Below are 25487 nucleotides of genomic sequence, written 5' to 3'. Positions count from 1 at the left end.
TTGGAAAGGATCTGTTCAAAGATGTCTGCCAGCCTACCTACTCATTTGCACACTATTTTGGCAGTTGGACTGAGCAACTGCCATTCAGTAAGTGCTTTTGAAAATAAAGAAAAACCCTGAGGATACAGAGGATACACCATGAGCAGATGGACTAGTCCTAAACCTGTCAGACCTTTTAGGTTATTTTAATCTGTGAGAAATAAGCAGATTATTGCTGCCAATTTTATCTCAGCGAAGGTGGTGGTTCTCCAGGAAGATCTTCTTTGGGTAATAATTTTTCCCCAACCTTTCCCAGCTATTGTTTTTGGTCATCCAAGAGATTGCAGCTTGCTTAGCCTACAGCACATTCATATGAGTTCTTGAAGCCAACTACAGAAACATTTCTAGTGTGGGTAGGGTCTCAAACCTCTTTTAGGTTTTCATGGCTGTCTCGGTTCCTAGCTGAAAGAATTGACATCACTTCCTGTCCCAAAGATCCCTGACCCCTCCATAGGTTCAGAATAAACCCTGCTTGTCTCAGAGACACAGAATTAGGAATAGAAAAAAAAATCAGAAAAAAATTCAAATTTTCCCCATCCTAAAAAAATAAATAAAAAATGTTTTTTTGTGGTTAAAAGATTTATCTACTTTCTCTCAGGGCAGTTATTAGTGAGTAATGTTTTCTCAAATTTGGAAGTTTGGACACAGCCAGCGATGACACCCTAAAGAACATTCTAGCACCTGTGCAACAAAATAGAATAATTTTACTTTATTACAGTGCTGGTCTACCTTGTTATATCAGGCAACAGTCACAGACATATATTTCTAGGAGCCCAGCAGTGTCCTACATATGATACAAGAGTTGTCCAATCATCTACGATCATTTTCAGTGGAAGTTAGATTCCTATGGCAGTGATTGCCAGTGAGCATTGTAGCTGACCATTCTAATGGCCCACATGAAAAAAAACGTAGAAACATACTGATGGTGGCTGAATAGTGTACTGATTAAGTCTCCTGTGCCTCTGATACAGAAGGAGAATTGGGTTCCAATCTTGGCTCTTCCTGTTCAGTAAGACAACACCTATTCAGTGAGGAGACTTGGGCAAGACTCACTAACACTGCTACTGCCTATAGAGCACGTCCTAGTGGCTGCAACTCAAGCACAATATATATGTTCTGTGTATGTATGTCAGGAACTGTGGTAGAGGTAGTAGAATTTGAGGTCCTTTATGGCATCTGTAAATGCTTGTTACAGTAACATCCCCATTATCTAGAACTCGGTTAACCAGAAGTCTCCAGCACCCAAAAATCCTAACCTTGCATGATGCATAAATCTACTATTACACTTATTAATACAGTAATAAACCTCTTACATTAACCTATTCGGGACCGGCCGCCTACCCCCCCTTAAGGACCAGGCATTTTGCGCGGGAAGGGGGTTGCGCGCGTTTGGGGGGGTCAGGCGGCCGGATCCCGTCTGTGGCTGGCTGGATTTGTGTCCCCCCATAGTGGCCTGTGCCCCCCCCCCCCTTCTGCAAGCAGCCTTCACTCACCTTCCAGGCTCCAGCGATGAGCCGCACGGGACCCTCTTCTCCGGCCGACATCTCCGTTCTGTCTGACGATCAGTTCCGGGTCGCGGCTTGATGACGTCATCAAGCCGGGACCCAGGGCTGACGTCAGACGGAGCGGAGGTGCCGGCCAGAGCGGAGGGGGGCGCCGATCGTCGCGGGAACGGCAAGGAGGTGAGTGGATCCTCTTCTTTTCCCCCCTGCCGCCGCAGCTGTCAAACTGATCACTATGATCGAATGGCGATCGTAGTGATCATGTGATCAGCAGCCATACGCGATGGCTACTGTTCACTCGGGGGAGATGTCGGCTGTCATATGACAGCTTAATCTCCCCCTCCGGGTGCGCACGGTCGCGTCGGGAGCGGAAACTGCGGGCCGGCGTAGATTCTACGCCGCATCAGGCTAGAACAGCCACAAGTGCGGCGTAGAATCTAATGCAAGGTTAAGTCTGTCCTTTGTCTTAATTTGGTTTTAATTACTGTATTTCAACAATAATACAGAGTTTATGAGAAGTGTACAGTGAGGGGTATAGTACTGTACTGTTTTTTTTTAACTAGGCCTATTTTTTACATTGACTCTTAAGCAACCAAAATGACAGTTATCCAGTATCAGCCAATCTCTGTTGTTGCCGGATAATGGGGGTTTTACTGGACTTTGTAAAGTACTTACACTGCATAATTGCATAGCTGGGTCATCAAGTGGTTAAAGATGTGTTTGATTGACTCTAAACTTTATTTCCATCCTTTAAATTGATATATTACTCATTTTAAAATGTTACTATGAAGGAAAATGAACCAGGATAGAACTTTTTGGAGTTCCTAATAAATGTGTTTGACTGTCTGAACCGCAGTCGTTGTCGTGTCTGCTTGAGGGAGGTAAGACCACCACTTCCTCCTTCAATTTTGCCATTCAAGTTGGTTTTTAAGCTCATTTAATCTAATCTTATACTTTTGGCGCCTCTGTTCATTGTATACAATTTTGAGTCCACCCTTGGTGGAGGGTTGCTACCCTTTCTTCCTGTCTACAGAGAGCGACTTCTTAATCCTGAGTGGGGTCAGGACAATCTCCCCACCTGCCTTTACAGTGGTTGCCTGCTGGTGACCCTGACTTGTGAGTATCTAGCAACACAAACTTATTGCCACCTTGTCCAGTACGAATTACACTATTGGGGCTCTTGGTGTTCCCTGTTTTTATGCTTGAAGGTTGAGGCACTTAGCCTATAATATATATAGATTTGCCAAGATCATGGAATTGTTATTTTTAAAGTAGACCTGAACTCTTGCACAGGACAGAATAATAACATAGAGAAATGCACCCTGTATGGATTTACAGAGTTTAGCCTGTTTAATCCCCCTTCATTTGTGTCTAATCACAAGTTATAATTTGATCTCTCCCCTGTGTCACATGACTGCCAGGGCAGAGATGGCAGATAAGCTCATTTGAAAGCACAGGCTGTTAACAATATGTCTGCTTCCATGAATCAGGAAGTAGATACACTGCAGATTTATTTTAGGATTTGTATGAGCTGTAACAAAGAATTGTTTTTTGTTTAAAGGTTATTATGCTGTTGTGTATCTTTTAGAGCAGAGAGGCCATTCTGAGTTCAGATCTGCTTCAATGGCAGAAAATATATCATTATTAATATACTGTATTTAGTATTTATATTATATAACGCCAACATCTTCCACAGCGCTTTACAGAGAATAAATAGTCATGTCACTGTCCTTTAGAGACGCCCACAATCTAATCCCTAACATATGTCATCATAGTCTAGGGCCAATTTGGGGGGAGCCAATTAACTTATCTGTATTTTTTGGGATGTGTGAGGAAACCAGAGTGCCCAGAGAAACCCCACACAGACAGGGACAGAACACACAAACTCCATGCAGACAGTGTCCTGACTGAGATATGAACCGGGACTCACCACTGCAAGGCGAGAGTGCTAACCCTAAGCCACCATTTTAAATTAAATAAAAAGCTGATTTATAATTTTTAAATTCACCCTATGCATGGGAAAGAGAAAGAGAAGCTGAAGACAAGCAGGAAATTGTCCATATAGGCTGTGTTTTATAAGAGGCCTTTATCCATCTTAGCAAAGCAAATCAAAGAGGCTTGTCTAGGTTACTCCGCTATACACATAGTAACTTCAGCATTGCAGGGTTTCTGGATTAGGAAATTCCATCTTATCTAACAGACTGAATATCAAGGATGCATTACCTACTGATGGGAATTTAAAACAAAGTAATTGAAAAAATATAGTAAAAAAAAAAAAAAAAACTTACCGGTAGTTTTAAAACTTTTAAATAATAAAAAAATTAAAAACAAACCTTGCCAAACACACCATTAAAGTGACATTGAAGCAGAAGAAATAACCTTATGATATAATTAATTTTTTGTGTAGTACGGATAATTAACAGAACATTAGTAGCAAAGAAAAGAGTATGATATTTTTAATTTCAGTTGTATAGCCTATTTTTATAACACTGCATAATTCTCTAATATTTACAGTTTACAAACTACACTCTGCGTTTTAACCTATGAAACAGAGCAGAGCTAATGTCCTTTTTAACTTCCCTGCAGTAAAATCTTATCTGAAGTTGTCTTTCACTGTTTCTTTGATCATTCCACCATTCAGCATTTTTTTATTTCTTGCATTCTCCTCAGTAACTGTACAAATCTTCCTCAGCGACGGCCTAAAAATAGAAAAAACAGAGTGAGACCAATCACTTCCCAGTGCTACCTCATATGAAACATGTTAAAAGGGAACTCCACCACAGCCATGAATGTTAATAGAATGATACATTTTATTGATAACATCTATCCTGTCCTAGCGATATCATGTGGCAGCTGCATGATAAGCGCTGTCATACCATTCTTGCATTCCTGTGTGTGGTGTCTGTGAAGCCTTTGGGCCCTGCACTTTTGGCATTGTTGTGGTGCTGCTGAGAATGAGCAGTATTACCTTCTTTCCTTGTAGTAAAATAGTGCAAAGTGCCGTGGGGCATGTACAGTAGAGTGCAATAGACCGTAGTAATCTTTAACATCTCATTTGCAACCAGATCTGGAGATAGTAATTGTCTGCTATGGGTTACTGAGGTTTCTTTTTTTATTACACTTTGCCCCCAATAGGTGTCTTTTTCTTCTTTATGTTAATCCATATCTTCCATTCAGTCTCTTTTTTTCTCCTGTTCCCATTGCATTTTTTCATGGCCTACTTTTCTATACTCCTTTCCCAGGAGCGCTTTCTGTCCTCCCGCCTGTGACTAACTTCAAAGAGTGCGAGCTGCACTGAGATGGGACTCCCTCCCACACGCGGCTTCCGCCACTCCCTCCAGCCCCCAACCAGTTCCATCCCTCGAGTCTTCATTACCAGATATCACGCCAATTAGCGCTACCATGAGTTTATACCTCGTGCCTGGGGGAGCTTGTGTATACAGCAATGGGTATATAGTTTATATATATTTATAATATAACTCCCTATTGCACTATACAGCAGCAGTTATCAGATATGTCTCCTCATGACAGGAAGTAAGCCAGATTTCAGGCCTTTCCGTTTCAGAAAAGCTAAAGGACCTTAATTAACCTGTTCTTTAGTCATTTGGTCGCCTTGATGTTTCAAAAAAGTGTTGCGAATATATCTATCTTTAACTTTTGCTGAAAAATCGAGTAAGTGTGTTTCTAGTGGGTATTGTGATCTAGATTTTTAATATCGCGGAATAGGAGGCAACGTTTGTTTCGACAGGACAAGACCATTTTTCAGCAGTGACCTGAGGTGAGCAAATGCCTGTGGCTGTTAGCTTCATAACACAGAGATGAAATTAGGCTGTAGCATTATTTTCACCCTTGTGATTTCAGTGCTGTATGCTGCGACCATTTCTGCCAATAGAATGTGGGATTTAGCAATGTGTTTACTGATAAGGTACAGCAAGCAAAACAGATGTTTCTGGGCTGCACGCCGCCTTCTGACACATTCCATGCAGCCAGTTCAAGAATTTCAACAGAGAGGAGCCCCAGGCTGTTCTGCTGGTGATTAGATCCAACCTCAAAATAATTGCCTTGCATGTTTTCAAAAGCTAATGCTAAATGCTAGGAGTGGCGATGGCAGAATAGACCAGTGTAATCTGAAAACCAAAATATATGATTGGGCAGGAATTCTTCATGATGTGCATAATTTGAAGAAATAGGGCATCTTTTGCCCAAAAAAGCTGAAATATGCCACTCTGTCGACTCAAAAAGGGAGGAATCAATATGGAATCGGCCTTTTCCTGTGGTTCTATGACATTTTTCTGGCATTGTTTTTCACTAAATTTTACAAAAATGGTAGGCACATGTCCATTAGTGATATTGGGAAATGGTGCATGATTTGCACTTGGCCTACTAGTTTATCCCAGCAGTGTTTGATGAGATTTAGGTCTGGGCTGCATTCGGGACATCTTGTTCTTAGACTCTGCACCTGGTAAACCATTTATGAAGGTCACTCTATGTACAGGGCCATTGCTATGCTGGAACAGAAAAGCTTCCTCTGCCACAAAAGCACACTGTTCTCTACAATATCTATCTTCCCTGGAATGAGGCTACACTCACAGTGAGTGTTGCGTTCTCTTTAAAGCAAACCTGGAGGGAAAAAAAAACGTATGATATCATGAATTGTATGTGTAGTACAGATAAGGAATAGAACATTAGTAGCAAAGAAAAGTGTCTCATATTTTTATTTTCAGTTATACAGTATAGCTTTTTTTTTTGTTAACCCTCCTGGCGGTATGAAAAATTTCGCCAGGAGGCAGCGCGGCAGTTTTTTTTTTTGTTAAATCATGTAGCGAGCCCAGGGCTCGCTACATGATAGCCGCTGCTCAGTGGCATCCCCCCGCCCGCTTCGATCGCCTTCGGCGATGTCCGATCAGGAAATCCCGTTCAAAGAACGGGATTTCCTGGAGGGCTTCCCCCGTCGCCATGGCGACGGCGCAGGATGACGTCACCGACGTCGTGACGTCATTGGGAGTCCCGATCCACCCCTCGGCGCTGCCTGGCACTGATTGGCCAGGCAGCGCTCGGGGTCTGGGGGGGGGGCGCACGCCATAACGGATAGCGGCGATCGGGCGCGGGCCGGCGGCGATCGGTGTGCTGGCGCAGCTAGCAAAGTGCTAGCTACGTCCAGCAAAAAAAAAAATTTAAGAAAATCCGCCGAGCAGGGCCGGAGAAAACCTCCTGCGCGGCTTACCCCGAACTACGTTCGGGGTTACCGCCAGGAAGGTTAATAACATTGCATCATTCTGTCACAGTTGCAGTTTTAAAAGCACAGTCTCTCTTTTAAAGTGTACCAAAGACGTATAAAAAAAAGTTTTATACATACCTGGGGCTTCCTCCAGCCCCAGGCCCGTGGATCGCTCTGACGCCGCCCTCTTCACTCTTCTCCAGCTCTGTTACTGGGTACCATAACTTCTGTCTCTATGTATCTCTGTGGCTGCGGAGGTAGCCCGGAGCAAGCGGCGGCCACAGACAGGTAATGTATAGAGTGCACTAGGCACCTGGGGTCACATTAAACATTAGGGGGACAGCGGCGGGGGTTTTGTCTCATTTATCGCTCATCCCAATATCGCTCGCTGTTACCACCATGCACCAGATCAACCAAGTCAGCCCATCTTCTTGCAGCATGGCAAAACTGGTCGCATTGCCGGTCGGGCATGCACTTGGCGGCACCGATTTTCATCCGATTATAATAATCAAACTGGATGGTCGATTGGCCACCAAGTTGCCTGATGTATGACCACCTTTAGTCTGGTAGACACATCATTTTGATTGGGCAATGATTAGCCAATTTTCCACTTCCACGTAGTATGCTTACCTACACAATCTGTTCATAGCATTATAAATCTGTTGGCCCTCATACTACATGGAGGTGGTAAACTTGGACAGTGACTGGCCTATCAAAACTGAATGTGTGTACCAGGCTTTAAACTTGTTAGTGTTAATCCTAAGGACCCATACATTTCTGCATGTAACCTATGCAGACTCTTGGCAGTTCCATTCTGTGAGCTTGTGTGGCATAAGACTTGGCTGCTGTTGCTTCTAGGGTTTCCACTTTACACAAGAGGACAGTTGTCAGGCTTAGCTCCATCCTTTTCATTCACTCTGGTCTTTTCTGTCATCACTGCTCTCAGCATTTAGCACTGGCCATTAATAATAAGTGAGGCAATAACAACTGGGTTATTGTAATGGTGGCATCCCATAACAGTGCTACATTGAAAGCCACTGAGCTCTTCAGTACGACCTCTCTCAGACCAGATTGCCTTATTCATGAATTGCCAGTTCACTGTGAAGGAAGAAGCTTTGCAGTTATACTGGTGTTGATCCCCCACATTACTATAGTTATTTATTTAGTTGCAAATTGCTATGTGTGTCTTTAAGTACTGCTATTGCACATCCTTACAGATGTTCTGCAAAGCACACATAAGGGCAATACATAATTTGTAGTAGTTTTTCAATTGATAGCTGCAGAAGATTAGACATCATCTGCTGATTTGAGTCCATAATAATTTTTCATCTTCTACTTAAAAAAGCTTTCAGCACTTTGCAATTGAAAAAAGTACCAAAAAGTAGATAAAATACTAATAATCCACTGCCCCATCTCTCCTACTAGTTCTACTCTATATTCTTCACCACCTAAATTGTAAGCTTGATCGGACCGGGTTTTCTCCTCTTTGCATGTCATAATTTATAATGTTTATGCTTGCAGATTTATCATTTGCTATTTTTTTTGGACAGCTCTCTATGATATGTTGGTGCTTTATAAATAAAACAATAATCATAATAGTAATATTCTTAAGACAATCCTATTGTGAAGACTGTTATTTTCTCAAACTTCTTGCAGTGGATGCTGCATGGTACCACCATTCGACAATTTTGAGAAGAAATATTGGTTGCTCAATTTGAAATATTTTTTTATTGCTGTTTTTTCTCAACCTATGCCATCTTGCAATATGTAACAATTTAAATCATTTTATCTTGTCTTCCTTATAGGTCTGGTTAAACTCGGGATCCATTGCGTCACTTGTCAAAAGGTTGCCATCAAAATTGTCAATCGGGAGAAGCTCAGCGAGTCTGTGCTGATGAAGGTAAGACCTAAATCAAGTATTCAGCCAGCACTATACAATGGGGTCTCTACATGTTGCATGATGAGATAAATATGTGTATATACAGTATATATTACCAGTCCTTCATGGGACTTGCTGTAATACTGTTTTACATATTTCAACTGTAAGGATTAATAGCCACGTGCTATAAAATTCAATCTATGTTGCAATGAGAAGGCCCCAGCACAATCTCCATGGTTACTGCATGGTGTGTTTTACATACACTATTGACAGCAAGGAGGAGGAAAGAAGTTCAGCAGTTCATCATTACTCTGTATGGGAGCTGAACAAACCTAACCTCTTGTGAATGCTGCTGAATGAAATGCACACCGTGTTTACAGCCTCTTATCCCTGTCAGGCCACATATTTCAATCTCCCATCGCCATGCACTCTCGCTGCTATCGTTGATCCTTTGCCGCTGCACTCGGCTATCTAATGACAGCTGAGCTTCATGCACCAGACCAGGATTCAACGTCATTAGCTCCTGACCCTGTGATCACTATGAGCCAATCACAGTGATCACTGGCAAAATGTGGGAAAAAGGCTCTGGTCCTTAAGAGGCTAGAGCCTGCACGTCTGCAAAGAGTTAAGAGTAGGAGTGAATGCCAATAAGTTTTATCTTCAACTATATTTTTAACCCTTAAAACCCAAAAGAGCATTTGGGATTCTAAGATCGTACTATTTAGGATTATTTCCGTACAGACATTTGTTTATCTTATTTGTTTATTTTCACTTATTTATTTATTGTATTTATAAAGTGCCAACATATTACGCAGTGCTGGACATTAGTTAAGGGTTACAGACAATATTTAGGGGTGACATACAGCAATAAGACAATACAGGAATACATGCAAACCAGATCACGCAGCACAGTATGAGTACAAGGTAATGCTTAGTCACTGGATGGGAGCATGGAGATTAGGCAAGTCGTGTGCACTCAAGAGATCCCTCAGATCCATAGGAAGAATGTACAGTAATGGAGGTGCATGAACAGGTAGGACACATAAGGAGGAGGACCCTGCCCGAAGGTTTACAATCTAGAGGGAGAGGTAGGGACACGAAAAGTAGGGGACCAGAGTTTAAAAGTTTAGCTGTGGGTTCAGAGCTCCGGGGGGGGGGGGGTTATACCAGAGTGAAAAGATGAGTTTTAAGGGCCTTCTTGAAGATGTTGAAGGAGGGGGAAACCCTAATGGGGGGAGGTAGGTAGTTCCATAGTGTTGGAGCAGCTCTTGAGAAGTCCTAGAGTCGTGCATGGGATTGGGTGATGCGGGGGGGGGTGGTCAGGCGAAGTTCATTGGAGGAGCGGAGTGAGCGGCTAGGTGTGTATCTCTGAGTAAGATCGGAAATGTAGGTTACACATGTTTTGTGGACAGATTTGTAGGTCAGACACAGTACCTTGAATCTGATTCTGGACTGGATAGGAAGCCAGTGGAGGAATTCACAGAGGGGATCCGCCCTGGTGGAGCGGGGAGAGGAGTGCATAATTCTGGCTGCCGTATTCATGATGGACTGCAGCGGGGCAATTTTGGTCATAGGGAGACCAGACAAGAGGGCATTGCAATAGTCTAGGCGGGAAATTATGAGGGCATGGATGAAGAGTTTGGTGGTGATAGGTCAGGAAAGGGCGGATCTTACAGATGTTACGGAGGTGGAAGTTGCAGGACTTTGTGAGGTTTTGGATGTGAGGGTGAAGGAGAGTGTGGAGTCCAGGGTGACACCCAGACAGCGGGCTTGAGAGGTAGGATGAATGGTAGTGTGATTAACAGTAACATTCACATCTGGGAGGGTCAGGGATGGCCGGGGTGGGAAGATCATAAATTTCGCTTTGTCCAGGTTTAGTTTCAGGAACCTAGCGGACATCCAGGAGGAGATGGCTGATAGGCAGGAGGAGACCTTGTCCATGGTAGTGGTGGATAGGTCAGGGATGTGGAGGTTGATCTGGGTGTAATCTGCATACAGATGATAGGTAAATCCCATGGAGGAGATAACCTTGACAATGGAGGATGTATATATATGGAGAACAGTGGGGGGCCCAAGGGCCGAGCCTTGGGGGACTCCCACCGAGAGATGGTTGGGGGTGAATGAGGACTCATTTTAAGCAGGGCCGGCGTTACCATTAAGGCAAAGGAGGCAGCTGCCCCAGGGCCCCAGAGCTTGTAGGGGCCCCCAGTGGCTACAAGAGGAAAAAAAATTTCAAAATCGGCCCTATAGTTTTTGAGAAAATCGATTTTAAAGTTTCAAAGGAAAAAAAACACATTTAAAAACCTGCCGACTTTAATGGTTAATAGTAAATCCACCTTATATGCTAGAAACCCTAAATTTGCGGGGTATGTTAAGGAGATCATTAGGAATAAGAGGAAAAAACTATTTTTCAAAAAGACCTTATAGTTTTTGAGAAAATCGATTTTAAAGTTTCGAAGGAAAAAAAGTATACTTTTAAATGCGGTAAATGTCACTTTTAGTAGTAAACCTAACGGTAGTGTAATTTTACATGCATCAAACGAAAGCGCAATAAATTTCCTGACGGGGTTTCCAGGGGGTCTATACGCAGCCGCAGGGCTTTGGCCAGGGATCGCTATACAGCCGCAATATGGCTGTATGAAGATCCCTGGCATGTTTTCCTATTTTCCCAATTTTTTTTTTTTATGTTTAGAGTGTGGGAATTAAAAAAAAAAAATTGTGGGGTCCCCCCTCCTGAAACTTTTTAACCCCTTGTCCCCCATGCAGGCTGGAATAGCCAGAATGTGGAGCTCCGACCGATTGGGGCTTCACACCCTGACTATACCAGCTGCAAAAAAGGTCTCTTAATGCCGATTTTTGTTCCGGGGTATATGTTGGGGGGCCCCCCAGGTTTATTTTGCCCTGGGGCCCCATTGTTGCTTAAACCGGCACTGATTTTAAGGGATTCACTTCAGGTTTACTTTAAAGCCTAACTAAAGGGATTCACTTCAGGTTTACTTTAAAGCCTAACTAAATATAAAATGTTTTGGAGGGGATTGGATAGGGCACAGAAGAGGCAGAAACACTGCTTTTACCGCCTCTATCTCTGTTACTTTCATAGACATCACAACAGTCAAAAAAAAAAAAAGCATCACTATTGATGACATTCCACACAAGTTTTGGTTTGACTTATAGATGTTTGACTTATAGATGTCACAAAATCCAGAAAGTGGGTGGAAATGTGGGTGGAAATGTCCCCATTAGGGACAATAAGGAAGGGGCAGTGGTTCTAGCTCTTCTCAACTCAATGAAATGTTTTGGATTTAGTTGAGCTTTACATTTCTCTATTGTAAGTAGCATTTTTTTCATTATTGGCAAAAAAAGAAATCTTACCGTATAATGCCTTGATGCCATTTGTTGCATTTGTTGACAGCACTAGGGAATACAGAGCTTTAATGTCTCCATGGAGTTTAAGAATGGAGTGCGTCTGTAAATGAATCTTCCCAGTTTTTAGGCACAGGTGAAGCAGGCAGATGCCTGAAGTGACATTTGCAGGAGGGGACACCACAGATCTATTTGAAGCACGCTGTGTATTATAGATTTTTGTACTCAACTGCTAGTTCCATTAAGAAAGGGATGGATGGTAATTTTATGGGCACTGCTGATTAGCATGACAAATGAGGACTAAATAGTCTTAAAGTGATGGTGTAATAAGTGTGCTAATCATCCCATCATTGTTTTAAATTTGGTCTGTATCAAGGGTCGCACACCTCTCATCACAATCATAGTAAGGATATGTTATGAGGTTTCAGTGAGTTTGGGCCTATGAGGTGTATCTGCCCCTGTAATTATTTGTGTATCCTTGCTAGACTCATTTTGGGAAACATTATCATTTTTATATTCCTAAAAGTTTATTGGTGCCTGCAAAAATATAGGCTAAATCTTCCTGTTCATAAGACTTGGGAGAACACACAGTGCCTTGCCTAGGGCACCAAAATGGCCAGAAATGGCCCTGCTGGAAAGTGTCCAGCTATCTCCATTTTCTGTGTGCCTGTGCTGGGCTTACCTGAAGCTGAAATACAAAAGTTTGCTTATTTGCGATAATTCAGGTTGGAGTGAGCTCTGAGATGTCTCCCAGTGCATCACTGCTGAATATATGCAAATGACCCATTGTCCCTGTGAGCTAAACACACCTCCAGATCTGCTGGAATGCAGTGATGTGTCAGCTTGTTTAATATACAAAGCCACACTAATCCAACATGCATACAGACGGGTTGGTCTTCATCAGTGCATGGCATGGATTAATGTGGCTCTATGGAGCAGGGCTTGAAACACCCAGAGTTACAGACTACCCAGCTAGCTCATGGTGACCCAGAACTCCTAGGAGTGTGTAAGGGGCTACAATGGACCAAAAATCCCCCTTACTAAAATGCTATAGAAAACAAATGTTTGCTTTCTTAAAACAGAAGGTATTTGTGATAATTCAGGTTGGAGTGAGCTCCGAGATGTTTCCCATCACTGCTGAAATATGCAAATCACCCATTGTTGGCCCTGTAAGCTACACACACCTCCAGATCCGCTGCAGTGCAATGATGTGTCAGCTTGTTAAATATAGAGCCACAATAATCCAACATGCATACAGTCTGTTTCAGACTGGTTGGTCTTAATCAGTGCATAGCAAGAGCATATTGGTAGGTGGTACAAAAATGCCTGGGAGAAGGCACTACCATTGGCCAAGCAGCCAGCAAGTACTGCAAGCAAATAATAATTGTTCATTCAAACTGTACCAGCCGTGTTCCATTTAATGAATTAGTGGATTGATCATAATCAAGTTGTAGTTGTTTAGTGATCTATTTATAATATAAGTGAGTGATGATTTGTTAGAAGTTGCTATCTGATCTATGGTGGTGATCTGCTGTCAGTAATTAGCACTGGCATTAGCCTGGCTGTCTAGTGTTAAAGATCAGCACAGATGCAGCTGCTTGATGGCGTTTGTGGTGAGAACAGATGGGAGGCCAGGCGCAGGCTGCCCGTGTCGGACTGTGTCATCAGATCTCGGATGGTTTACCAAAACAGATCATTCATATGTAAATGTAGATCCATATCTAAAGAAAAAGACCCATCATCAATTCACCCAACCCATTCACATCATTTGTTTTCACTGTGACTTATGCTCCAGAATGGACATCCTCTTGGGAGTTATAAAAAAGTCACACATTCATGCGACTAGAGCAGTAACATTAATATGAAATGCTGCTTCAATATAAAGCACAGGATGAATTTTACAGATAGGATTGATGGCGACCAGGTCTCAAAGTATGATTGCTTTTCAGATTCTAAAATCTAAATACAGTAGAGTCCTGGTTATCCAGAACTCAACTAACCAGCAGTCTCAACCAACCAGCACAAATCTCCGGCAGTACTCTCAGTGGTGTGGGCTCTGCTGTGCTTAAAGACTGGGTTCCACGGCTCCCCCAAGGTTAATATACTTTAAATTACTGTATTTTAACATTTAATACAGAGTATATGGTATGTATATAAAGTGGAGAAAAGTACTGCATTAGCTGGGCCTATTTGCAACCAGAAAGTACACATATCCGAAATCAGCCAATCCCCATCAGTGCTGGATATCCCAGACTCTACTGTATGTGAATGCAGCACTATGTTCACCAAACCTGTTATTATCTGTTATGTTTGGACAGTTTAGTTAAGTCTGACCTCATTAGTAATCAGAACATATATGCCAGCTTGCCAAGCTAGGGATTTCTGAGAAGACACATTCTGATAACTTAATTGGTTTCTCCAAAATTGGACTGTGGTAGTTACTTACATTAGACTGTGACTTTGGTAGGGGTCAGATTGTGATCGCCTCTGATGGACAGTTAGCGACCTGTTTAGCGTACACGGTTAAATTTGCTGCAGCTAAATTGATGCAGGGTGCACCACAAAGACGGCTGACCCTGCACCTGCTGTGGTAGCGTTAATGCTATTCTCCCTTCGAGTTGTAGCAGCTCGTGTGTATACGTAATTCAGACACTGGCTATTGCCGGTGCCCAAATTAGTCACTGAGCACCGCTATAGCCATCATTCTCATTATGCCCTATGGTGGCGCTCAAATCATTGGTGCAGCTCTGCACCAAAATTAGCTGTTTCACCTTACTATGCAGTCTGTAACAGCCTAATGATAATAATTACAACATTATCTAACGAACTGTTGCGCAATGCACCTCTCTGTAGTGCTCTTCCTTATCAAAGGGCACCTGAAGCGTGAGAGATACGGAGACTGCCATATTTATTTCCTTTTAAACAATACTAGTTGCATTTTGCTGATTTGTCATGCATCAGTAGTGTCTGAATCAGACCTGAAATAAGCATGTCGCTAATCCAGTCAGACTCCAGTCAACAACATCTGATCTGCATGCTTGTTCAGGGTCTATGGCTAAAATAATAGAGAAAGAAGAATAGCAGGACTGCCAGGTAATCTGCATTGTTTAAAAGGAAATAAATATGGCAGACGTCATATCCCTCTCACTTCATGTGTCCTTTAAGATAGCCCAGAAATACAGTTCAGTCATTGAGTTCCAGTACTCATCTCTGTACTTGCATACAAGGACAACATCTCCCGGCATGCATTGCGATGAGTGCACCCGACTTCACTGAGAACTTCAAAATGTGGCACAGCTGTGGCCTCTCCTGGAGAAGATGGTGGATCTCATACAGATGGAGGGCCAGAGGAACAGCAACTGTAGGTAAGTAATGATGCTCACTCCAATACCCCCCCCCCCCCACCACCACCACCACCACCACCACCATCACCACAACCAGGACACTCTATTACACACCTCCATTATGAGTTCCTACATGATGGGGCAGTCATATTGTTTTAGTTTGCTGGTGCTAACATATTCATCTCACAATGCACCTTTGAACCAGAACTTTAAATTCTTGCCTAACAAAAGTGCCCTGTCACAAACTTAAAGGAAACCTGTAGTGAAAAAAGTGTCCCAAATGGGTACTTATCTACAGTAGGTAGAGGGAGGACTCTGGAAATTCCAGATGCTTCCCCCATCTTCCTCCTCACTGTTCCAGCACTGAAGCCCTCCACAAACCCATTGAAAAGAGCTTATGGTCAGAGTTCGGTCACACTGCACAGGTGTCTTGTGCCTCTGCACTAGCTCGGAGCCGAATGGGCTCAGCTTTCTATGCTGAGCCAAAGTGGCTGCTCCAAGCTACTGCACAGGTGTGAGCCATTCTGCGCCGGTGCAGTGCGGCCATACGGGAGAGCGGCAAAAATCTTTAGGGCTACCGGCCAAGGAACGATGAGGTGGAGGGGGACTTGGGAAGCCTCTAGAAGATCCAGAGACTTCCCTCTACCAAGGACAGTATCTGTTTGTCCTTTTTTTATCTCACAGGTTTTCTTTAAGGCCCCATTTGCCCGTTGGGGCAGAGGTTTGGCGAAGCTATTGTCATTATTTAAAATTAAATAGATATGGCAGATTTCATATCCCTCTCCCTACAGGGAAATCCTTTGAAATTAATTCATTCAACACTTTGAAGGGTCCAGTGTTAAATTCTGTTAAGTGCCCAATTTGCATCTTAATAAATGAAAGTGTAAATTCACTCTGCATATTAAAGCTCAGACTGTTACAAATGGCAGTACACACAGTACAAAGTCATCTGTAGTATCAGACATTTTCCACGCTTACACATACTTTTAGACACGCAAAGTGCGTTATTTCTGCGTGATGAAAAGTGTGACAATTTCATTTCATTCCCTGATAAGCAGGCCCCTGCTGCAAGATCACAGTGGGACTTTGTATAGAACCATGTCACAGACAGCAGTGACTCACTGCTATTGCTTTTACTATTGCTTCTTCTCACAGATAAAGATCATACATTTAATGCTAAGCACAAGTAGAACTCCCTACCCCTTCCCTTCTGCTGCTCAGCATTTAGTCACAGTCACAAGCTCTCCTCTCTCTCTTCCTCCCACAGCTTATTAGAAGGTAATGTGGTGCTACATCGCTGGCCTGCGTCACAGCACCACCAAAGACCCTCCTAAAAGGCCACTGGAGAGAATAGGTAACCATATCTACAGATAATGCATTTGGGAGTATTGCATTTCACATTTAGAAGTGGTTACTGGCATCACAGGCTTCTCAGAAAACATCTTTAAAGCAAAATTATAAGCCACATTTAAGAGAAAAAACAAAAATGCATAAATCAGAAGATAAATAGTAGTTTAAAAGAAACCCAAGGCAAACTGGAAATTAAAAATGTATGCTATAAGTGTGTGTGTGGGGAGGTGTTCAGATTCTTACTGCCCCTCCCGTGTGCCGGAATCCCCCTCCGTTAAGCTGTAAAAGTCCCCATTTGGTCCAGTGAGTTGGCGAGGTCAGTGTCCTCTTATTCGGACCTACTATGCTGTACATGCGCCCGGGTCGTGTTGGGTATGCATAGAAGCAATTGCCCGGGGGAGTGCGGTCACAAGGCTGGAAATACTGCGCATGTGCAATCTGCAATCTAGTATGTCTGGGTCATTTTTAATTTTCAGCTTGCCTTGGAATCCTTTAACTTACATAACTCATGCTTTGTCCGCAGTCTGGCTTTTGAGGATTTATAAAGTAAAAAAAAGTAAAACTTTTCCTGACATTCCCCAGCTATAGTGCCTCTGATTGAACCCAATTGTAATGCGATACCCTCCCATCCTCCGTACATCTACCGATTTTACCGTCTGATTAATCCTCCGATTCAATAATTTTATTCAATCGGATGAAAATCGGTGCTACAACATGTCAGTCCAATTAACGTTTCCTTCGATTTCTGTTTGAAATCGTTTTAGAGCATTGATCGGACATTTTTATTTATTTATTGTAGTATTTATATAGCGCCGACATATTATGCAGAGCTGTACAGATTATACTGTCTTGTCACTTACTGACTCTCAGAGGGGCTCACAATCTAGTCCCTACTATGGTCATATGTCTATGTATGTATCGTGCAATGCATGTATCATAGTCTAGGGCCAATTTTAGGGGCAAGCCAATTAACTTATCTGTATGTTTTTGGGATGTGGGAGGAAACCGGAGTACCCGGACATGCTGAGAAATCTCGGTTGCATGTGATATGCTCATCAGGGGCACGGGGGTAACAGCATGTGATATTGCGACGACCGATGTATAAGACGAACCCCTGGCTGCTGTCCCCTAGGTGTTAAATGTCTCCCACCCCTCCCCCGATCCCCGTACTCTGTAATTCTCATCTCTCCACTGCCACAATTCCCAGCCTCCTCCGCCGTCACCCCCATACTGTGAGTACCTGTACCTGACATTATAGTTTTAAAATAATAAATGTTACCATAATTAAAACTCAGTATTTTATTTGCCCATTTGTCTTGGCTATAACACCATTTAAATTATGTCCCTATCACAATGTACGGTGTCAATATTTTATTTGGAAATACAGGTGCATTTTTTCGGTTTTGCGTCCATCACTAATTAAAAGCCAATATTTTCCAAAATAATAGTAATATACTTGCATGACATACATATTAAAAATTTTCAGTCCCAAAAGTTACTATTTATGTATTGTTTTTAATTGTCTTTTTTTAAGCATTTATTTTGGTAATTATGGGAGAGTGTGGGAGGTAAGGAGTTTGTTTTAAAAATATGCATAGGGCTTTTGATTAAAATAAATGTTTGTAGGTGTAATGTTACTATTTGGCCACAAGATGTCCTTACACATTATTTCCTATTCATGTACTATAAGTATGTGAATAGAAAGTAATGCATGGACGTCTCACTTCGGAAGATACAATGACGCAGGCATCTCATTGATGCTGGCGGTCATTGACACGGGGACTTAGATCAATGAATGGGAACTTTTTGTAACCCTAAAACATAATTACTCAATGACCTAGTTTGTGAGCTTTGCGGTCTTTTGGCATCAATAATTTGAATTGAAATAAAACAAATCTGATTGGCAGTTTGTGGCTCCACCCCAGTCACCCAATGACCAACTACCAGGTTTGAGGCTTGTGCCATTAACATTGCAAGAATGGCAGCAATTAAATATTCCCCTTGAAAATCAATAGGTGAATTTTGATTGGCTTTTGTAGGCTCCACCCACTTTTCTGAATATTAATCCCAGTCACCCAATGACCAACTGTGCAAAGTTTGAGAACCTTGCCACTAACAGTGAAAGAATGGCTGCAGTTTACATTTTCCCAGTGAAATTTGTATTTGTCTTGTTTTGGTTACGGGGATAAAAAATATCCTATATGTTAATATGTTATTCCAGGTAATGTTCTATGTGTGTGCCAAATTTCTTTCAAATCCGTTCAGCCATTGTTGCGTGATAAACAATAACAAACATCCAAGCTTTCGCATTTATAATTATTAGTGAGATTATTAACCCGCTCGTTTATTTGCACTCCACATTTACATTGTTCCCTGCGATCTTAAATCTGATAGCTTTCTGCTTTTTCCCGCACAACACACACATTCTTAATTCTAATGTATTTCCCTGCATCTGAAAAATCACCAACAAATGTGGAAAATCACGTGTGTAAAAACTGGATCACAGAGCAAATGCAGAATGCTGAAATCCCAAGAATTGCACGGCAAAATGCCTCAACATGTGTGCTCCCTGCCTTTATTTTGTATGCATTTTAATGTAAATATTTGCATGCGTTTTCTGCATTAGGTACTGGCTAGCAACAAATTACCATATGATTACATCCCTCCCTCCTTATTATGTAAAGCAGAGGTCCCCAAACTTTTTCAGTCAAGGGCCAGGTGAACATACTTTAGACCCTAGGTTCTCAACGTGTGGTACGCGTACCCCAGGGGGTACTTCTGATGGTTGTCAACAAAGGAAAAGATCGGGCACCATCCGTCATTCAGCTTATTTATTACGTGAACCAGGACGCTTGGTCACGCTGCGTTCCACGTGGAACGCAGCGTGACCAAGCGTCCTGGTGGACGCGAAACGGCCGTCGCCGACCTTTCTACAGCCCTGAGCACCCACCTCCACCCCGCACGGATGTCGCCATGATTTACAGGTGATATGTACCATGTCCCATGCCGCACATGTAATGTTCACGTAATAAATAAGCTGAATGACGGATGGTGCCCGATCTTTTCCTTTGTTGACAACGATTCATGGTTACCTTTCTTCCTGCATGTACTGTACGGAGCACACGTCAGTGGCCTTTTTGTGCATGATTGTGTATTGGGACTCACTGTGCGGGAGTTCGTTTGGCCTGCATCCCTTGACCCACAGGATCCCCTTTGTTGATTGGAGGAGTGCCACACTACCCTTTTCTTTTGGAACACAATGGTACTTCTGATGGTTCCAGGGGGTACTTGGGCTTGATATATTTAACCAAAAATAACAAATTTAGAGTTTTTAGAAAATGATAACTTATTTAAACAACTTCAAATTAGTGTTTTAGATATTTTAGAACAATAGTAAATGCTTGGAAATTGTTTAGAACCAATTATCATAAACTACAATTAACTATATATTTGCCAGGGGGTACTTCTGATAATGTTTACTATGCTGGGGGGTACTTGGTGAGTACAGGGTTTTAAAAGGGGTACATACCAAAAAAATGTTGAGAAACACTGCTTTAGACTGCCGGGGGGGCGGGACATGCATAAAATGATGTTGAAAAACATCACATTGAATCTAGGTATTGATTCCCCCCAATCATGCCCAGAGGAGACCCCCCAGCAGCAGCAGCCATTCAGTCATGCGGCGCCCAAAGAACGTCTTTGTGCACCAGACAGTGAAACATACCCAGGTGACAACCTGTCATCCAATTGGACAGCAGTGTCACCTGAAGCAGAATTGGATTGGAAGCCAGCGAATCACTGCTCACTGGCTTCTACAGTATGTGGATGGATGGTGCCAGCACTGCTATTCTAGATGCGTACCACTGATATTTAAGGGTGCAGTAGGCCACATCTATAAGTTATACATTTTGGTTTGGAGAGCCAGTGAAAAAGCCTCGGGGGGCCACATTCGGCCCACGGGCCTTATTTTGAAGACCACTGATGTAAAGCAATGCAGTTTTCAATGCAAAAAATGCATACACACTCATTCTATGCAGTGCCATGAAAAACAAAATCATTATTTTCAATTTGGATGCGTTTATATGCATTGTGTGAAAAAATGCTGCATGCTATTATTTTCCCTACACCAATCCACATGTGAAAAATCATGTGATATACAAACTAGCTCATTGACTTTTATTGTAGTGCATTGTAGTGCGTTTTCATGCGTTTTGATTTTCAGTAAGAAAAAACACACAGCATCAGTCTGTACCATTTTTGTATGTTCTTTGTTTTTTTTAATAAACTTTTATTGTAAAAAAAAAAAAAACACACACAAATTGGCATGATGTGGAAACAAAGCCTTACACCTTTTGTAAAAAACGTCAAGCAGTGCTTCTGCCCCCAGAGACTTTAAATAGGCTGGACTATGGGACGTGCCAAAAGCATGTAACCTAATCAAACAGAACATCAATATTGACCCTCAAACCATACATACAATGACTTTTCACAGACAGCGATAAAAGTGCTGTTAATGTTGCTCAAGATAAAATGATCTGGTTCTCCAATAAACTTGCATTATTTTGATCCAACTGATCATTTTGAGTGGGGCATTTTATATAGATCAGGCCTGACACTAGGGGCCTGATGCACAAAGCAGCAGTAATATTGCCATGCGCAGGTAGTGCACTGCAATTTAATAGAACCAACAGCAGGGGGGCAACTCTATTAGCACAAAATGCATTACTGGGGTTAAGCAACGAGGCATTCCGAGCATTACTATAGCAACGTGTGCTGCCCCCTGCATTAAGTACTGATAACATTGATGTGGCCTACCTGCGCATGGAAGGTTTATCGCTGCCTCATGCATTAGTCCCAGTGTTCTGTGTTCTTGCACCTTCTTGGCCCAGAAAATCTTCCATTTCTATCTTGCAGGAAGAGGGAACTTCTGATTGAAAGGTGTCACTGTAGGGCAAGAAAAGCCAGTCTTTTCTTGTTGAGATAAGCTGGAACTGAAGTCTATAATACAGTGTACGGTATATACTGTAAAAATGTTTGGTTTACTTTAACGTATGCAGTGAGAATCAGCCAGAGTCAGCACATTTATTAGCTTTGCAGCCTGAAATGATGACACAAACAAAATAATATATTTTTAGCTTGTTTTTACTCATTTTAACTTATAGCAGCCAAGTGAAAGATATAATAGCAACAGCTCATGAGGAAATAAAAAATAAAAAAAACAGAATTAGTGAGATGGATAAAGGAACACCCCATGTCAGTACTTCATGGAACCACTTTTTGATTTAATTACAGCCTTGAGTCTGTATACTTTACAGATCTAGATTTTACAATATTTGGAGAAATGTTAGATTGGATGCAACCTTTGGTGACCAGCAATCTGTAAGTCATTCCACAGATTTTCAAAAGTATTTAAGTCTGGACTCTGGCAAGGCTTCAGAAGGATATACATCTTTTTCTTCTTAGGCCACTGTGTGGACAATATTGGTGTGCACTTTGGGTAATTGTCATGTTGGAAGGTGGACCTTCCTCCCACATCTTTGGGGCAGAGGGCAGCAAGCTGTATTGAACTGTGATGAATTTTGCCACCTCCATTTTGCTCCGGTCTGTGCTGCAGAGAAACACGCCCAGGACAGATTGCCATTACCTTTATTCTTTATTGTAGGTATGTTATTCTATGGATGTGGTTTCACCTAATATATTGTTTGATGTTGAGGACAAATAGTTCTGTATTGCCCACGTTTGACCTTAAAACCTCCTTCTATTTTAATCCAGAATCTTCAAGGTCTGTGTAGGGGAGAAGATAATTCATTAGATGCTTACTTTTTTCTTTCTTTTTCTTTCTTTTTTTTTTTTGGGGGGGGGGGGGGGGGGGGTTATCCCAGTGACTCTCTTTTTTAGTTATTTAGTGACAAGGCAAATAATGTTTGCCTGAACAGTTGCTATTATGTCTTTCATTTGGCTGTTATAAGTTGCATTGAGTAAATAAAGCTAATGCTGGAAAAAAAAGTGATTTTAAAAATGTAAAATCACCTACATGCGCCTTAGATGCAGCAAATAAATGTGAGTCTCTAATTAGGAGCTGCTGTGCTCTCAAACCGCCTACTCTGGCCTCTGTCCCCTCTTCCTACCTCGGCTAGTGCATCTCTTTTGTAAACACAACCTCTGCAGGGTCACCATTGTCAATACATGATTGGAGCTAGAAGTGCAATGTTAGATAATGGAGGAAAAGGTCTCATGCATATAATGGCTTTCTGTCATTTTGTCATCAGTTAATCAGGTAACCAGGATATATATGTGACGTCTTTTCTTCCTGATCCATCATGGCACTCCATACATTTATTGATACTGGTGACCCCATTTGATCATTACAGTTTTGTTTTCTGGCTGTCAGTCATTTGCTCTTTTTGATTTAACATCATTATTAGTTTGTCCTTTACAAGGGGTTATTGCGTATCAGCAAGATGATGGGAAGTTTTGTTTTTATATTAAAGAGGAACTGTAGTGAAATTAACATAATGGCCTAAATTCTGGTAGGGTTTTCGAACAACTTACCTCATGTATGGTAATTTACCTCATGAGGTAATTACATTTACCAATTCTGGTAGGTTTTAGTCATGTTTTACCTCATGGGGTAAATTTTAGTCATGAATTCCCGTAGGTGGTTACTTATGCGGTAATTTGTGTGGTAATCAGGGCTGGATTTACTATAAGGCACTGTAGGCACGCGCCTACAGGTGCCTGATGTTGCTCACTCCCCTCCCCAAGTACCTCCCTCCTGCCTTTCCTATGCAGAGTCCCGAGTGGAGTGTAAATGAGAGGTTACTCACCCACCTCTTGACATTTCACCGACCAGATCTCCCTTCAGTCAGGGGCACCTCTAGCTACTTAATATTGAGGGTACTTCTGGCTACCTAATGCTAAGGGACACTTGTAGCTACCTATAATGGGCAAGGGAACCAAGGGAGAAGTGACAGCTGGGTCACCAAGCACACTTGCAGTGCAGTGCAGTTCGGCGGGTGTTTGTAGGTCCATGGAGGGCAAAATCTAGGGTGCTAGGACATCTAGTCTATAGGCTCCTGTGATGTAAATCCAGGCCTGGTGGTAATTTGCATTCATTTTACCGAAAATCTCTATTCTCGTGGAAATTAGGGGGCACATGATTTACTGATCAGTTTAAGACCTGCCTGTACCTGGCAGTAAAGTCAATTTGTATGCGTTTTGAAGTTTTTAGTGGAGTTCCTATTGCTGTTTTAGTGGAGTTTCTAGTCAGGCTGTGTAATAGAAAAGAATAGAAGAAATAAAATGCCAAATATTTACTGGATTTTTTTTGATAAGGGGTGCCTATGTTTTACCGCATGTTCGGAAATGCAGAACAATCTTTCAGAATTGCTAAAAAAAAAAAAGAGGAAAATACTGCATGAGGTATTTTACCGACAAAAAAATATTTACCTCACATAGCAACCAGAATTGAGGCCAATTAATTAATTTGCTTATTTTTTACAATATTCATTTATGGATTTTTTTAGTCAGTGTTTTCTAAAAATTTCCTCTCCCTGATTTACATTCTGAAATGTATCACTAGTGGTGGCATCTTTAGTTCTGCCAGGTGATCTCTACAGAATGTTTGCTTAGGGCACACTGCAGAGTGTTTTTTGATCCGTTTTCATTTTTAAAAACATGCTCTGATTGACTTGCATTAAAAATCGCTGCAAAATTGTAGCGGGTGTGATTTTTCAAAGATCGCAATTACTGCAATTTTGCCAGTGGTAAACGACTCTCATGGTCCCTGGCAGTCTTCTGTGTGAATCAGCCTTTAAAATAACCAAAGTGTGACATGCAGCATTTTTTGGTGAGATCCAGCTTAAAGGAATGTGGAAATACACACATTCCTTTAAAAATCGCTCTGAAAATTGCATTCCTAAATCGTGAGTGATTACGGTTGCGCTTTACAGTGTGAACTAAGCCTTTCAAAGATTTTTTTTTTTGGGGGGGGGGGGGGTTAAAAAACAGGCTTTGCATTTAAAGTGAAATTCCACTATCATTATAAAATTCCTATAAACATACATCAGTGCTATACTGAATCTGGTACATTTTTATTATTCAGCATTGTTTCTATTTGCATCCAGCTGAGAATTTCCATAGCTGACAGTAAAGGCAAATTGTCATAACCTCCCACACGCATGAGTGATTTGCTGCGCAGAGCGGGAGCCGTTGTGACTTATTTTTAACACCTGCCCAAATATTGACAAATGTTGACACTCCTATCTGACAGTTTCTAATAGAAGTACAATTGAATGGATGAGATTTTTTAGTTACATAAAAGGTAAAGAGAACCTCCAGCTAAAAAAAGGTTTGAATGGCAGTACACATATACAGTCTATGCAACCAACGCTTTACTGCAATCCTATATTGTTCATATAAAGATGAGTAGACACTCCAATGGCAAATTAACTTAACATTCATCTAATAGATGGCAATACCCACCTCCCCCCATTACAACCCCTATGGTTAACTCCAGGGCTGTGGAGTCGGTACAATAATCTTCCGACTCCAACTCCTACTGCGACTCCTCAGTTTATGAAATCACAGACTCCAACTCCGACTCCGGGTACCCAAAATGACTCAGACTTCGACTCCTCGACTCCGACTCCTTAGTCTAATACTTACCAGGGCTGTGGATTTTGTACAAAACTCCTCGACTCCGACTCCACAGTTTATGAAATCACTGACTCAATCTCCGACCCGGGTACCAAAAATTGCTCCGACTCCTCGACTCCAACTCTGACTCCACA

The 25487-nt window shown here is 42.0% G+C and overlaps 1 protein-coding gene across 14 annotated transcripts in view; it reads left to right on the top strand.

The window, feature by feature from the left end:
- LOC137538869 (serine/threonine-protein kinase BRSK2) overlaps positions 1–25487 on the top strand; it is a 365619-nt gene that overhangs the window by 213468 nt on the left and 126664 nt on the right. For all 14 annotated transcript variants that reach the window (XM_068261262.1, XM_068261268.1, XM_068261257.1 and 11 more), the window contains one exon: positions 8565–8659. In XM_068261262.1, the coding sequence (XP_068117363.1) occupies positions 8654–8659 (6 nt within the window). In that variant the 5' untranslated portion in view covers positions 8565–8653. The remainder of the gene's footprint in view (positions 1–8564; positions 8660–25487) is intronic.

The sequence above is a fragment of the Hyperolius riggenbachi genome, chromosome 11 (assembly GCF_040937935.1).
Source record: "Hyperolius riggenbachi isolate aHypRig1 chromosome 11, aHypRig1.pri, whole genome shotgun sequence".
In the NCBI taxonomy this organism is placed as follows: domain Eukaryota; kingdom Metazoa; phylum Chordata; class Amphibia; order Anura; family Hyperoliidae; genus Hyperolius; species Hyperolius riggenbachi.
Note: the sequence above shows the minus strand (reverse complement) of the source record. Positions and strands in the feature narration are given on the sequence as shown.